Raw genomic sequence first — 16,443 nt, 5'->3', positions numbered from 1 at the left:
ATGGCAAATGGCTTCTTTTCTGATGTGCTTGGAGACTGTGATTGCATTTCGTTCTGGACCTTTTCAATTGACCAGCATATTATTTCTTCCCTGGCATACTTCAAAGTCTGGGCACTTCAAAGTACAATAAGTGACTGCCACTTGGACTCTGAGGACGGCTCTTTTGATCATCTTTTGAAAACTCCTCGAACGTAATCAGGGCAAGCCCGCCACAGAAGAAGATTTGACAACCATAAGATAAATGCAGTCATCCTCACAGCTATCTGATAAGCTGAGCATGCTCTAATCCATTAATATGAAAATGATGGAGGCACGGAAGAAGCAGGGTGGGGTCTTTGCAGCAACAGCTACAAACAATTGGATGAGTTATTAAGGGAAGGTGTGGGAATCAAAAGAGAATAATACATTTACTAATCTTTCTCCTTAATTGATGCTTTTGCCACTATTTGCCACTAATCTTCCTTCAGCCGAAGGGAATATTCAAATGTTTGTACTTTTTAAGACGTTAGAACACTTGATAGCCTTAATTTTATATTTTATTGTATTTCTTATTCTCCCTCCTTCCTACTATTATCTATTATTGTTATGTTTTGCTTGAAACTCTGGCACAACAATGTCCTTCGGGATAAATAAAGGTGTTCTTATCTTATCTTATCTTATCTTATCTTATCTTATTACTAATAACAATAGTAATAATAATGTGATATTCTAATACAGACAAAACATTTGTCCATTCCTTGTCAGTATCTTATATATGATGTAAGAATATACAATGAAAAGTATTGACCAAGAGCAAATTAGGAGCTTGGATTATCTGTTTGAGATCAAAACACTTCTATCCATCCATCCATCCATCCATCCATCCATCCATCCATCCATCCATCCATCCATCCATCCATCCATCCATCCATCCATCCATCCATCCATCCATCCATCCATCCATCCATCCATCCTCTACCGCTTATCTGGGGTCAGGTTTTGGGGTGAGGAGCTGAAGCAGAGAAGCCCAGACCTCCCTCTCCCCAGCCGCTTGTTTCAATTCTTCCGGGACCCCAAGGTACTCCCAGGCCAGCCTCGAGAAATAGTCCCTCCAGCGCGTCCTCGGCGCTCCCCAGAGCCTCTTCCTGGTTGGGCATGCCTAAACCACTCACCAGGGAGACGCTCAGGATGTATGCTGACCTGATGCTTGAGCCACCTCATCTGGCTCCTCTTCAGGGGGAGGAGCAGCGACTCTACCTCGAGCCCCTCCAGGATGGCCGGTACTCTCACTCAGTCTGAACAAGACCCCAAGACACTTGAACTTCTCCACTTGAGGCAGGACCTCTCCCCCTGACCTGGAGAGGGCGCTCCTCCTGTTTGTGGCTGAGATCCACAGTCTTGGATTTAGAGAAGCTGATCCTCATTCTGTCCGCTTCACATTCATCTCCAAACCGTTCCAGCGAAAGCTGGAGATCACGGTCCGATGGACCCAACAGAACCACATCATCTGTGAAAAGCAAGAGATCCAACCCTGCGGCCACCAAACTGGATCCCCTCAACACCCTGGCTGCGCCTAGAAATTCTGTCCACAAAAGTTATAAACAGAATTGTGACAAAGGGCAGCCCTGGGGGAGTCCAACGCTCACCGGAAATGAAGATGACTTACCGGTACAACAACCAATAAAGACCAGTCTCTGAAAATGATACAATGATCACACAAGAACCAAACAGCCTGTTTTACAGGATTCAGTACCTCACACTACTGGAGAATCCCCAACAGGATTCCCTGCAGGACACGGTCAAATGTCTTCTCCAGGTCCACAAACACAACTAGACTGGTTGACCAAACACCCTCAAGGTTTAAGTATCTATGTATTTATTCATCCATTCATTCATTCATTTTTATTTTAAATCCTTAACATTACAACCCCCATGGACAACTAAATGTAGTTTAAACATGTCATCAAGGCTGTGGTCATATCATATGAAATGATATCATATCATATTGCACATCCTTTTTAGCTGTAAAACAGCTGTTTGTAATGTGAGCTAATGTGAGCCAGTTGGTGGAAAAATTATCATTCAGTCTCAGAATGAATAAGCAGACTTAAACAATTGTGTATGTTTAATAATAAGTATATTCATTCATGCCCCCTTTCTCTCTGATGCATGCATCCAACCATGTAGCCAGCAATTCTCACATAATCTCCTCCTTCCTTGACTTTACAGCTGCAAAACAATTACAGCCCCCCCTGTTTCCGCCTATCACCTATTGATCCCAACCATGCTTTCTCATTTCCTCCACTGGTTCATCCATCCATTTATTTGTCCGTCCATCCACCTATCTATCCATCAATTTATCAGCCCACCCATTCATTAGCATAGGTAAGTGAGAGGTGAAGTGAACTCACCTAATGGGGTTATGTGTCTCCAGGAAATGGCTGGCTCAGGTTTCCCACTGCCGGTGCAGATGAGCGACACATTGCTGCCCTCGTTTACCGTGATGTCAGAAGAAATGTCATATATCTTGGGAGGTACTAGAAGAAAAAAGTGAAGGGAGAAAAAAAGATATGCATTCAAATGTGTAACCTGTGATTCAACATTCGATATCATGTATATATAAATTAGCACGGTGTCACATTGATGTGTAAAATCTTACATCATCGCACTGAGGAACATTGATCCAAGGACCCACCCAACCCTTGATGTGAACATGGAAAGATGATCATCAACAACAAGCAGAGTTACAATTAGCAATGTACAGAAGCTACAAGCCTCTAGGAAGAAAACAAAACCCACATGGAATATATCTGCTTTACAAGCACAAATGCCATCCCAAAAGCACAAGGCTGTGACAAGTTAGAAATTTAACCTAACAGACTATTTTTCGGGAGTTATTAAGAGGGTTTCCTTTGACTAATGTCAAATGTGTTTATATATTGTCTATGTCTTGCTTGTTTGTCAACTAGTTTCAGTGCTGTTACTTAATGGAAAACGAGAGTAAAATGAAACTATGCTTTGTGCATGTGATGAGAGGTAAAACATCTTTAAGAACAAACAAGTCCAGTTGCCATGATGAAGTCTGACAATGGTTAACCACAGGCTGGATTACTGAGAACCTTCAGGGACAACTATGGTTTGTATTTATTGGTCGTGAAAAATGATAATATAGTGTTCGAATATGTATTCATAACAATGTGCAAGAAATAAACCTTGCAACTTCAAGCAACCTAAGGAATGACCAGATCCACAATAAATGAGTGAGATGTAGACACATAAATTCTTATAAAAAATCAAATCATTAAAATTAAATGATTGACTAAGCTGACCTTTTGCGAGACTCTTGAAATGTTACTTTACTGTATATCTGTTATTTTCAAGTCTGTGACTATTTGCTGCAAAACTAAAGTCCTGAATTGATGTATGCTACATAATGGTTTACAACCTGATGGCATACTGATTCTGGGATAGTATGAGAAAAAAATATATATATATATGATAATATATAATAATAAATGAATAGATAATAATAATAATAAATAAATGCCTCTTAAAAGTTGAGATCCCCAAGCAAAATGTACCCAAATGTAGCCACCTAAGTCTTGTGTTTACATTGTGTCTATTTTTAACACAAGCTAAGGTAAATATTTTCTAGTTCAGTATCGCCGTTGGCTCTAATAAGGTTTAATATTTTGATTCCTGCAAGATTTGTCCAACTCACAAAGACTTTAATCGACTTATTTTTTTTCAAAATGAAAACCCTTTCGATCACATGATAAAATTGGAGAAGTCGGCAGTGATTTACAGCTCTGGATCCAGGCTTTACTTGGTAGGTCTGAATCACACAAATAAGTCCATAAATTCAATTTGTTGGAAGAAATGTTTTTTTTTTTTTTTTTCTATTGAGGGCTGCTCATCAACAGTCACTGCTGGATAAGTAATACAATCATAATTGGCAAGTTCCTGGGCACTTAAAGCCTCTTGGAGGTTTGCGGTAGAAAAGCCTCAGTATTTGGCCAGATGAAAACACACAAACATAAACGCAACCACCTACAAGCTTATTTGGACTATATAAAAAAGGATCATGAGTGAATAAACAAGGACATCAAACCTATGAGTAGCTATTTTAATCATGAAGATTTCAATCTCTTAGGAAGCTTTTCTGCAAATGAGGTCACCTGTGCTGTAATAACATTTTGGTCGCCTGGGATTTCCAAATAACCTAACCTCTGAACCCTCCTGATATGGAATAAAATTCTAGACAATGATGGGTTGATTCAACAATTCCCTCTCGTTTTTCTAAGCACTGTTTCCTTTTTTTTTTTAAGTATCATTATTTTTTTAACCACTGTTTTCAATCAAACAGATTGTGATCTAAATGAGATGAAAGTGGTGGACATTCAGGGGGACAGGGCAACAGGTGATGTTGAATCTAGGTTATTGCTTGCCACACTGCTTTGTTTACTTGCTGTTGGACCCCACTGTTGACACATCTCAGTGTCTGATTGAACAAAATTGAAAATGTTGGCGTTGTCGACCGATCCCATCTCTCCTTGGTATGGTTTAAAAAGGTGAATATTAAGAGCTCTCGGTTTTGGTAGCCCTCCCTTCTAGCTGCACAGATACTAAACCCTATAACATAATTCAATCTGCTCAAAGAAAGAAACAAATATGTCTCCAAAACAACAATACATTGAACATTACTACATAATGAAAAAAAGTTGTATGAAATAAGAATGTTCTAAGAATATTTTGCGTATATTTGTTCACCAGAGAATTATGTATTTTCCCACTGACTGTCATTACACGAGAAACTACTTCAATCAAAATACATAGAAATAAAGTTTGGATAACCAGCTCAATTAAACATAGTACAACTTTCACAAATATGTTAGCATTAATTTTGCATGTCCTGCCTTAGTTATTTTTTTGTGGTTATTCTTTACTGTATGTTTCAAGTTGTGGTCACATTGGTTCATTTTAGAAACAGCAAAAACAAGAGGCCGGTTTCCCAAACTAATTCTAATGTTATTTTTCCTTGTCCTTCTTTCCCCGCGCTGCAGTTTCACACTGGTCAACTTTTCACTCTTGAGTCATGGAAAACATTTGATTAATAATTCAACTCCAACTTCCAATTCCAATTTCAACTTGCACTGACTTTTTTTTTTCTTTCAGATATTGAAGCGCAGAAACGAAGTCAAATTGATCAGTGGGACAAATGTGAAAAGCTCTATTGGAGACATAAACAGGCTAGAAAAGAAATATATTGTTTTGTTTGTTTTTGTAAATTACATGTTTACAAAAAAAAGAAAGACCTAATATTGTAACTTATAGTGTTAAATTGCATCAGTGTCGCCATCATTGCCTTGTGTGCTTACAGAGAAAATTGGTCACAGTAAAACAATCCTGTATTTTATTTTATTTTTTTTCACAAATGAAATTAACAATACGGTAACAACTTCTGAAACAATGTAATTGGGAAGCAAAGCTTGAATGTAAGATGATACAAGTATATTATTGACTAGTGATTTATATTTGCTTTTTGATGTGCCCAACAAGTGCTTTTTAATCTGATGACTTAGAATTCAATGCCTTCTCATACATTTTTCAGGTATATTGGTAGTTATTGGCATTTGAAAAAAAAAAGTTTGAATAAGACACAGAAAGCGACTTATTATTATCTAAACCAAGGGAACATTCAATAACAAATTAGTCACATGAAAGAAAAGTTCAGATTTCTTTTGGATGCATGTAGTAGTAGTAGAGTATTTGTAACATTATAAACCAAACAGATTTACAGCTCAAGCCAATAAAAAGAGAGAACACCAGAAAGCCAATATATAGCATGTTCAAACTGATAAAATCAAATTTTTAAATAATGCGAGTATGATAATAGATCTATGCTGAATATAATATCTGCAACATATTCCACCACAGGTGAGACAGGGGCAAATGTTTTGCATATGTGTCAGCAGTATTTGGGAACACAAATCACCAATGGCTGAAGCTTCAAAAGTGAAATTCTCACTCATGCCATATGACTTTCTTATCTATAGGTGCGTATGTACATTTGGATCTGCTCATTTGGCAACCAGTTGGGTACCAGGGCCGTGTTGGCTATCAGCTCTATTTCTCCCCTACAACCTACAAACATCCGATTCAATTGTGCCTGTTCTATGTCCAAACAAGAATTTTATTCCCACACAGATGAGCGGAGAACATGCAAACTCCACACAGAAAACTCCCTTGTCGGAATCGAACCGGGGTCCTTCCTGCTGTGAGGCAGAAGTGCTAAACACTGCACCACCGTGCTGCCTGCTGTTGTTTTCTTTACATGCTAATTCATTAATACTGCCATGATTGTAATGTTTCCCCAATTTCTCTGTAATTTTCCCATCTCAAGCGCACCAGGAGGTGCTGAGAGTGAGCCGTTGCACTCCACCGATCGGGTGATGCTATCGTCTTTCAGGAAAGGCCTTGGGTGAATAAATAAGTCTCTAATGACACTACCTTGAATTAGAGAAATGCTTACAGCTGAAGTATTAAAAGTTTTTCTTGTCTTTTTCTGGAGCTAGATACATAGAGTTGTGTTTTTCTATGAATTCTGACAGGCCACTTCTGGCAGACTTCTACAAGCAAATTGTAGGACACCATTACTGGGTTTACCTCTGGCCGTCCAACATTCCAATTAGAGCACCGAATCGGAGCCCAGATACTTGTTGAAATGTAAGGTAGTATGGCTGCTCGGGTGGTAGAGGAGAATGGAAACACAGATAAGTCTTTTCTTTTTGTTTTTGTAAATCAGACTATTTGTCCGCTATGATCACACACAAACTGAAGATATGGCCTCATTGGTGTTCCTGGCCGAGGACAATATCATGCAATGATCTTACCCAAAAGCATATTCTAATTGATCAGAGCATGAATATAAAATGAACAATGTGCAGCAATCTTAAAATTAATATTGCATATTTGTCTTTACCTACTAGCACTGGTAAATGAGACATAATACATCTGCAGTGTTTGTAGAGTGTAATAAACACTTCTAATAAACACACAATCTAATGAGCGCAACTGCCTGACATATCCATCTACGTGCAGTAAAATGAACCAAATTCTTGTCAGATAATCAGATGTCAGAGATGGAAGTAATCATAAACCAATTACCTTTTTTTAGGGGCATCAAGTGTAGTTGCAACGTCATAGAACTGGCACAATTCATTTGTTAAACAAAATTCATTGACAGACATTTTTTTTCTTTTCCTATGCCGCACTGGAATCAGAAAAATATAAATATAAGTAATGCCTGTATAGAAATACATCAAATACATCATATATGATATATAAGTATATAAAGCCTATGTGATATATATGTTTTATGGACTCCTGATTAAGCCAACAAACTTTAAAAGACACTCTATCTTTACCTGCTGTATCACTTTTCTTTCCTACAAATAACCATACGAATCTCAATTATTTTCATCACGAAAGCACATAAGCCCTTACACCAATAATAAAATCCTAATAGAGATATTACAATACCAAGGGTGGGGTGTGGGTGCGTTCTTTTCCTTTCCATTTATTTGAGCCCAGCAGCAACAAAGGTGGACTTACTGCTGGAATTGCAGAATCAAGACATTATATCTTACCAGGCCTTATTGCTTGCTTGTTTTTGGCATCTCTTCAAATTAGAATATTATGATGTTGGGTAAATTAATAAATTTAGATTTGAGGAATGGGGCCAGGCTGCAGACGACTCAGACATAAATAGATTCTTGGCAACTGTACAGAACGATGAACATCGTTCCATAATGGTATCATTATGATGAATTCAGTTATTTATCCTATTAATATACTGCAGGAATTGACTATGACTGACAGCGTGGGAGTTCTACAGTAGGGCACACTGTACTTAAGAAAAAGCCCATGTTGCAACATCTCAGAGATTATGCTGTGATGAAATAAAAAACACTGTGAGGAATATGGTGTTTAACATCGGATTCCCCATGGAAGCATTTTGCCTAGGTGTAACATGGTTGTCATTTTGCAGCTATGGCTCCGTAAGCACCTGTATCTCACCCAAACAGTGGATGCAACAGTCTTGTGTAGTATTAAAAACACCCATAAGAGCAGTTGTGACCCCTGGCTAATATTTGTGTCTCAGTTTATTACAGCAGTCTGACACCTAAATGACCCCAGTATGGGAAAAAAAAAGATTAATGTACCGATCAAGATTCAAAGATTCATGATTTAAAGGTTTACTATCATGTGCACAGTAATGGAAAGGTGCAGCATTCAAAAAAGTCATTTAAATCATTTTTCTGCTGCCTACAGTGAATGTGAAGCAGTATAATCTAATATACATTAATATTTCACAAAATAAAAACAATTAAAAATCACCATTTGAAAGTAATTGAAGTATAAGATTAAAAAAAAAGAAGATAGGACTTTGCAGTAGTTTGTCAACAACTGTGCCATGGTCAGCAATTATTGTGCAAATTAACAATGTGCTAATTGCAAAAGTTAAATATTGAAAATGTAAACGGATAAGTGTAGCTCATTGTTCTGAAGGTCATCCATGATTGTAAACTCTTGTTAGCTGTGGACGAGTCTGATGGCAGGAGGAGAGACAGATGTATTATGTCTTGAAGTTCGGCACTTCATTGTTCTGTACCTCCAGCCCGAGGGTGGACATGAACGGTCTGTGCTTCAGTTTGGGTGTCAACAATCCAACTGCAGGAGTTGCTGAGGATCTTGGGGCGACATATCAAACAAGTGGGGGGCTAAATGTGAGATAGCAAGCAAGCAGTATGTGGCATACTTGACTGTTTACCAAGGGCTACAGGTTGGGGAACTTTCTGACTTGTACAGTGTGCGTGAAGTTGTCAAAAGAAGTTCTGGCATACCCACTCACTAACACGCATAGTCCTCTGTGCTGACAGATGTGGTTGCAGTCCCTAACACAGGGTGATATTACTTTCAGATATCCAAAGTTTGACTTGTTTTGGTGACAATGTTTTTTTTTTTTTTTTGTGTCAGTCCTTATCTGTAGGTCAGGTACAGAAACAAAGAGATGTGATCCAAGTGCCCGAAGTGGAGGCGAAGTGCAGGCCTGTATGCATCGCATATGTTGATGTAAACATGATACAGTTGGGTCTTATCATGGGTAGGAATGTCTACATGTTGCTGATATGTAGGGAGTACAGTCTGTAAATCTCAATGCTTCAAGTTGCCAGCGGCTACAAGAACAGCATAAAAATGAACCATCTGTAGCGCGATGATGTTTGCTCAGTAATGCTGTGGAGTTGGCCCACGAGGGGATGTCAGCAGTGGCGAAAAAACAGTGCAGTATGTTCCCTCGGTAAATAATAGGGATGGCTGTTCATTAGTAAAGAAGAACTCCACATCTGGCAAACAGTGTTTGTAAACAGTCTATATATCTCCACACCGTGAATTGTTCATAAACGATGGCATTATGATGATGAGTGTGGAGGTTTGAGATGTTGTTTTTTTTTTTGTTTTTTTGGTCCAGTACTTTAAGGACTCCACAAAGAATTTAGCAGTGAACGGTTTCACCATATCACAGAATGTAATGTTATTTGAATAAGATATGAATATAATATTCTTCAAACCAAATATGCAATTTGGTTGGTCATAACCTGTCCAACTCTAACAACTAACAAAATATTAAAAACAAAAAAAAAACAAAAAAAAAAAAAACAGTTGCCAAGTTCTAAAAATCGTTCAGATTAAGAAAAAAAGTCTTGTTCCAATTAAAAAGGAACCAATTAACTGCATTCAATAATAAACAAAGACTAACTCATCAAACCACCCAAGTCAAGAAGAAAATATTCAGCTCCCTTGTGCTCCCGAATGTGCACCGAGGTAATATGTTATGCACTGTTGTCAGATTAGCATTGACAATTTTATTTGTCAGATATCTCAGTCTTCTGACAGGACAGAGAGAGTGGGCATCCATCTCACTTTCAAATATAGTGTGATATTGTGCTAAATGGTTCATTAAAGTGTAAATCTCAGTGCTAGGCATAAGGAATAGAATACATAGTGTTCCCTGCTCAATCACTGCCTGAAGGGCCTTAAAAGGCCAACGGGAAGAGGGCTAAAAGAACAAAATTGAAGTCCCTCTCAATCCTTCTCTATCTATTTATATACATATATAAACATATATACACATATAAACACACACACACATCTATACATATAATGTGTGTATGTGGCTGTAAATGGCAGGAGCAACGCAACACAATGCAAATCCAGATTTTATAGAGAAAAAAGTGGCATGGCTTTTTTTAGCTCAGTAGAAAGAAAATCATCACAACGTCTCCGGGCTTTCTGTGATGAGCTTCCCTCCTCGATGTTTTATTATATTAAATTCATAATGATAATAACATTGCTATATTCAGTGCTAAGTGTAGTACTCTGTTCTCTTTTCTAAATATCTAAAATCACAACAGATGAATTGCTCGCTCATTTGCTTCTTTTGGTGTTAATCATTCCTTGGATGAGAATGTTTGTATGATAAAGTGATCTGACAAACTTTTTAAAGTATTCATCATGGGCCTTAATTATTTTGAAGTGCTGACGTCAAACGAACTATGGGAATATAGTTTCAACCCGATGTAAACAATGTAGGTTATCTCAGGGCTATGAATTCACCCTTGACCAAAAAAATACAAGTAATATATTGATCTGTTTCAGATAAAGAATGTGGTGGTTTTGGTGACGGAATCTAATAATGTGTGGAAAGCAGGTAAACACTTTGCTTCTTTTATGCTTGAAGCAGCGTGTGTGGCACAAGTTGCATCTGTGGCTCTGCTTTTCACTTTTGCCTCTTCTTGAAATTTCCCACTCACTATGAAAAACACAGTTATTCCTTTTATAAATGGCTGGTGGCGCAATTTCAATTTCTTCACTGTCTGTCATCATCTTTGGAGAGGTGAAGAGGAATGGCAACAGTGGTCGAGGTAAGAACTAGATATCTTTGAAACAGCATGAAAACATCAGTGATAGTGAGTGACGCAGGTGTGATTAGATGAAGAAAGTCACATCAATATGCTATTCAGTGATACTGAAATTTATGCTTTTAGTATCAAATCAAAATGTATCAGTTTCCATATCACAGGTCACAGGCTATCTGATTTTATGTGACAACATTTTATGCATAAATCAATGCACACCTTGATGCATCCCTGAATTGCAGACCCTTTACAAATGAGGTCGTAGGACAGGCTAAAATATGTATTTTCACAAATAAAGAGTTGGTCAGGCTAGTAAAAAAGATGAAAGATGGAAATGTTTCACTGAAACATGGTTCAACTGAAAAACAGCTTTGCTTCTTCCAAAAATCAGGGGGGTGGAGGGGCATTAACCTTATTTTTCTTCATCTTGTAATTATTGTTAGTTTATGATAATAATACTGTCATGGCCTAATGGCGCAAAAACATGCCTCCGCAAATGTCATATGAAATTCACTGAGTAATTACCCGTGAGTCGATGATGCAGAAAACATGGCCATGGTGAGCTTGTTGGGAATTTCTGAGACTTCTTGGGAATTCATGAATCAAGGGAAATCAATTGATAACAATGAACTTTTTGAAAACCCTTTGAGCAGCAATGTATCGTCAATGCAAGACTTGGATTGGGCATGTAATTCAAAGATAAGCTCTTACCCACTTATTGAAATAGTTTCTAATTTATTCATGCACATCAGCCTCTTTCAGCCTCACCATCTTGCTTGTGATAAACAAGAATCCTTTATATGCGCCACTTTTTTTGCTCTCAAGGGTGATTTCTGGTTTTTCAATTAGCAGAACCGCAACAAAGTGTCTTTGATAGCCAACAGCAAAATAAATGGCAGACTGACAGGATCCTGCTTTCCTCCAACAAAATATAAGCCAATGACTAAACCAATGCTTCTACAGGTGATCATTTGTGCGATTCAGTTGTCCAGCGAAGCCAATATCTTGCCATTATGTATTGTGCGTGTCTGTGTGTGTGTGAAAAAGAGATCGATGATCTCATGTTAGGACAGAGAGCTCTGTCTCCATCTGTCAGTAGGCCTTGATGCAGCACTAAAGGTCAAAGTTCAAACTTTAAAACCCAAGTAGTGATTAATGGGGAGGCAGCAGTTCAGCTGCCAGCAGCCATACACAGTACTCTCGATCATATGAAAGGGGCTTGGCTCAGCTGGTGTTGAAATCTACTCTTTACTTGTTGGTTTGCTAAGAATATGTACTGAGTTGAAACAGAATGAAGACGGAAGAGGCACTTTTTCCGGAAACATCAGCATCAAAGAAATACTCTTCTTTGTGCTTATGATATTCGCTTGTGTCTGAAAAAAAAAAAAAAAAAAAAAAATTAATTGTTGAGTGAAAGTCTGAATTTCCTGTGAGAATCATTTTTTGAATCTCGAAACACTCACGTTGTTTGCCAAACCCATCTCCTCTATTTTGATCTATTTCTGTTATTATTAAGTCATATTTGCTTCTGATAAATAACACTGGCTGCTACATAATTCAAGGTTCAAGTGTTATAGAATGTAAGTGACTGCACTGAGCCTGTGTGGGTGATTATGGAAAGTGCAAACACACACCGACAGTGTGTGCACACGGCCTCTGTACTGTGTGTGTCAGCTGCCACATTCATTCTCTGATGGTGCCCACTATCGATCGCATTTCTGCACAATCTGTCCCATGGGGTGGTGAGAGAAGATCAGGACTAAACAACACGTGGGTACTACAGGGCGATTCAGACCCACTGAGGTCTTTGGAAAGGCCAAAGTCATGAATATTCAATGAAATGCTCATTACGAAAAACCCAGAGCGTACGCTTTGTAGAATACAGATGACAGTTTTTGCTGTGTATTTACAATGTTAGTCTCGAGTTCAAATGATGCTGTTCATCCAGAGCATTTGTATCTATAATCTTTTTAGAAAAAAAATATCCTTTGTATGACTTGAGATTTTTGTTTCTTAGAAAATTTCTCCTGGACTGTGTTTATCTACTGGGCGCTCTAAACAACGAAAAGCGAAAGCCATATGAGGGTGGGACTCTCGCATCCCTTTTTAATTGCAGTTAAGGACAGTGGATATATTTCAGGAATAAGACTGGTGGGCAGCTCCCTGCTGCCTGCGGTCAGCCTGCATTCAAGGAGATGTATTCAATAATGTGAGTGGACACCCTGTGATATTTATCTGGCCAATTAAGGGCAGCGTATCTCTTTGGAAGTTTGCCCCCAAACTCCAGCCTCCAAACCCAAGCAAATCTGTTCAATAGCAATTCCACTGCTGGTGTCCCTGCATGATAAGCATGCAACATTTTTAAGTGCAAATCTGTTTAACAATGTTAAAAGCAATTTCCTGCCACTGTTGCAAAAGACAGAAAAAAAAAAAGAAATCAGGATTTGGATTATTTCGCAGTCAGCGTGACAGAGATATCCTCACTAGCATTAAGTTTTGTGTTTGTTCAAATATCATCAAAACAATAATAAGAAATACAGCAATATATAAGATAATACACTAATGACAAAAAATCCAGTGATTTAAGCATAAAGGTTTTTTTTTGTTTGGACAGACAGACAGATCTCAAAGGCATTAAGGGTGCAACAGGGGCTTTAGAGGGTTAAGCGCTCCTTTCACACCAAGGTTAGATAAATTCCCATTGCACATAATGAGATACACTAGGCTCCTTCACCAGTTTCACTAACATGCTTGTATGAATCAAATGAGTAGCACCAGGTCCAAAGATATCAGATTACTGCGACACAGCTAACATTAATTCACAATGCAAAAAATTAAAAGTCAGTTCTAAAAATGCATCAATGCATATCAAAGGGATAACTGAAAAAAAAAAACAACATTTCAACAAAATACAGGTAAAAGAATGTCAAAAAAATATCCAACACACACTCCGTTTTTGATCAATACAAAGTATTTTGTAAGCTCCTTTTCTGATAAAATCAATCTTTTTAACTGGACACTGTTTATACCCCGGTGAAAGGGATTTTCATTCCTATTCCTATGACATAGAGCTCAGATACAAAGACAGAACAAAAATTATGGATGAGAGTGATGCAAATATTGTCATTTAGCTGCAAAAAGGTATGCACTGTTAGGTTTATGTCAATAAAGTCATCTTGAATGACAAGCTGTGCCAATATGTAAAGAACTGTAATCCTCTTTTGCACATGTAAACATAGTATTTTAGGTTTTGCACAAACAGTAAAATAAAGTTATAACAAATCAAGGATTGGATTTGGGACTGCCTCCGACCATTTACGAGTTTTTCTTGTGAAACGATGTCAACGGACGGTGGTTTTATATATATATATATATATATATATATATATATATATATATACATCAACATATCTATAAGTGCATGTGTGTGTGTTTATATTTATATTTTCATATTATATTTCATATATTTCATATTATATTTTCATATTTATATTTTCATATTAGTTACCAAAGAAAGATGTGTGAATAATGTGTAATTTGATGTTACGTGAGCTCTCGAAAAAAAAAAAAAAAAACACTGAATGGGATTATCATTTTTTAAGACAGCTTTTTTTATGCCTTTAGAAAAAAATGCCCTTCAAATGGTCCTTCACTCAGGCACTTTTGACAGTAGGCAGCAATTGTTGTTGAGACAATGAATGTTGCCTCAGAGGGATACATGCAAATGAAAGTGAACATTTAAGCCAACTATTGCCCATTACTGATAATTGAAAGGAACACTAAAACTGAGGTAAGAAAAAAAATACCAGGGATCATCATAGTCATTAGAATTATACCCTCGAGCCAGAAATGAATAAATCCATCAAGTGAATGACTTCTCAAGGGAAGTGAAACATTCTAAATGCTCGGGGCTTAAGAGGATGTCTTATGTCTGATGAAAAACAAACAAAACAGTCCTCATAGACATCTATGAAATAAATGGATAATACTATGTTTTTTATCCATCTAAATACTTAAGTTTGACTAATGAAAGTCATACCACATATGAAAAAAAAAAAAAACCTGCCATGTCATCAAATTAGATTCATTGATTTTTCACATAGATTGGACTGCTAATTTAAGTATTCCAGGAGAAAATATGCAGAGACAGATGCGCAGTTTTACGCAGCATTCCATTATTTTTTTCAGCTCACTCTTGTTTATAAAATGGTTCTTTAACACAGAAAATGTTCAATCACTCTTTCAAAACCTTTTAAAATAAATTGCTCGACGAAGTCTCAAACCATACAATGTCGAACAATACATCAAGGTTTTCACGTTTAAATGAATTTGCCACTGTGGTATTGTGTCAGTAGCCACAGTAAAAGACATGAAGTACTGAAAAGGACATTTCAGGCGTGAAAATTTGCACATTTAAAATAGGATGTTAACTGCCAAGGCGCCAGACTCAAGGAGCAAACCTTCCAGATGTGGGACTTCTGGTCTCCACATGGAGGTGTGGGTTCAAATCCCACTTCTGACAAGACTTTTAGGGGCAGCGTGGCAGTGCAATTCTCTTTGTGGTCTTTGTGGTTCAATTTTCGGCTCCTCCTAGTGTGTCGAAATGTTGTTGAGCAAGACACTGAACCCCTAACTGCTCCCCTGGCGCTGGTCGACAGCAGCCTACTGCTCATGGCTCATCCATGATGGGTTAATTGCAGAGTATGAATTTCCCCACAGGGATTAATAAATCATTCTTATTATTATTATTATTAACTATCATGATGGCTTCCTGGTAACATGAGATACATGTTTGATGATTTGTTTGGTTCAAATAAAAATAATAAAAAAAAAGCTTGTTGAAAACTAAATTACTCTGTTAAAAGCAGCATTGGACTCAATGTTTGGGTGAGAGTGCTGACTGAAAAAATTGCCACAATGTGCTTTTTTATACATATATATATATATATATATATACATATCAAATCTAATTATTATATTACCTCAATATATTTAGATAATGTAGCCCCTAACGTTTAACTGCAACATTAGGTTGCATTGGTAAGTTGTTTTCGGCAGCCAGACAGATACAATCTATTTTTAACTGAACAGAAAGTTAGCTCTGAAATGCAATTACAGTGATACAGTTATACAGTTATATTATACTACCAATGCTTCTAATCCCTTCGAAGGTATTCTCACCATTACATGAAATGGAAATGTCACTGAAAGAATGTTTTCATTCCTAGGATTAATTGAGAATGATAAAGGTTTATTAAAATGCGGTTGACAGGATTGCAATTTTGGACTCAGGTCAGTGCAAAATGAAATGAGTGTGAAAGAATTACTGCATATTAAGAATAAATTGTGACTTCCTGGATTTCTTTTTTTTTTTCTTTTTTGGAACGTACTTTGTAATTAAAATTTATCTTATTCCGTACATCAAAGAGAGAAGAGACAACCCGAAGCTTAAACCCTCAATTTGACTTCTTACTTAGAAACAGAC

At 37.3% G+C, this 16,443-nt stretch overlaps 1 protein-coding gene across 2 annotated transcripts in view; it reads right to left on the bottom strand.

Annotated features, from left to right (window-relative positions):
- Nucleotides 1-16,443, bottom strand: part of negr1 (neuronal growth regulator 1) — a 148,914-nt gene that overhangs the window by 79,071 nt on the left and 53,400 nt on the right. For both annotated transcript variants that reach the window (XM_086161591.1, XM_086161592.1), the window contains exon 3: nucleotides 2,391-2,516. In XM_086161591.1, the coding sequence (XP_086017717.1) occupies nucleotides 2,391-2,516 (126 nt within the window). The remainder of the gene's footprint in view (nucleotides 1-2,390; nucleotides 2,517-16,443) is intronic.

Source organism: Fistularia commersonii, chromosome 16 (genome assembly GCF_037954325.1).
Source record: "Fistularia commersonii isolate RoL2024-O1a breed Wild chromosome 16, RoL_Fcom_v1.0, whole genome shotgun sequence".
Classification (NCBI taxonomy): Eukaryota; Metazoa; Chordata; class Actinopteri; order Syngnathiformes; family Fistulariidae; genus Fistularia; species Fistularia commersonii.
The sequence above is the reverse complement of the archived record's forward strand: the minus strand, read 5'-3'. Positions and strand labels throughout refer to the sequence as shown.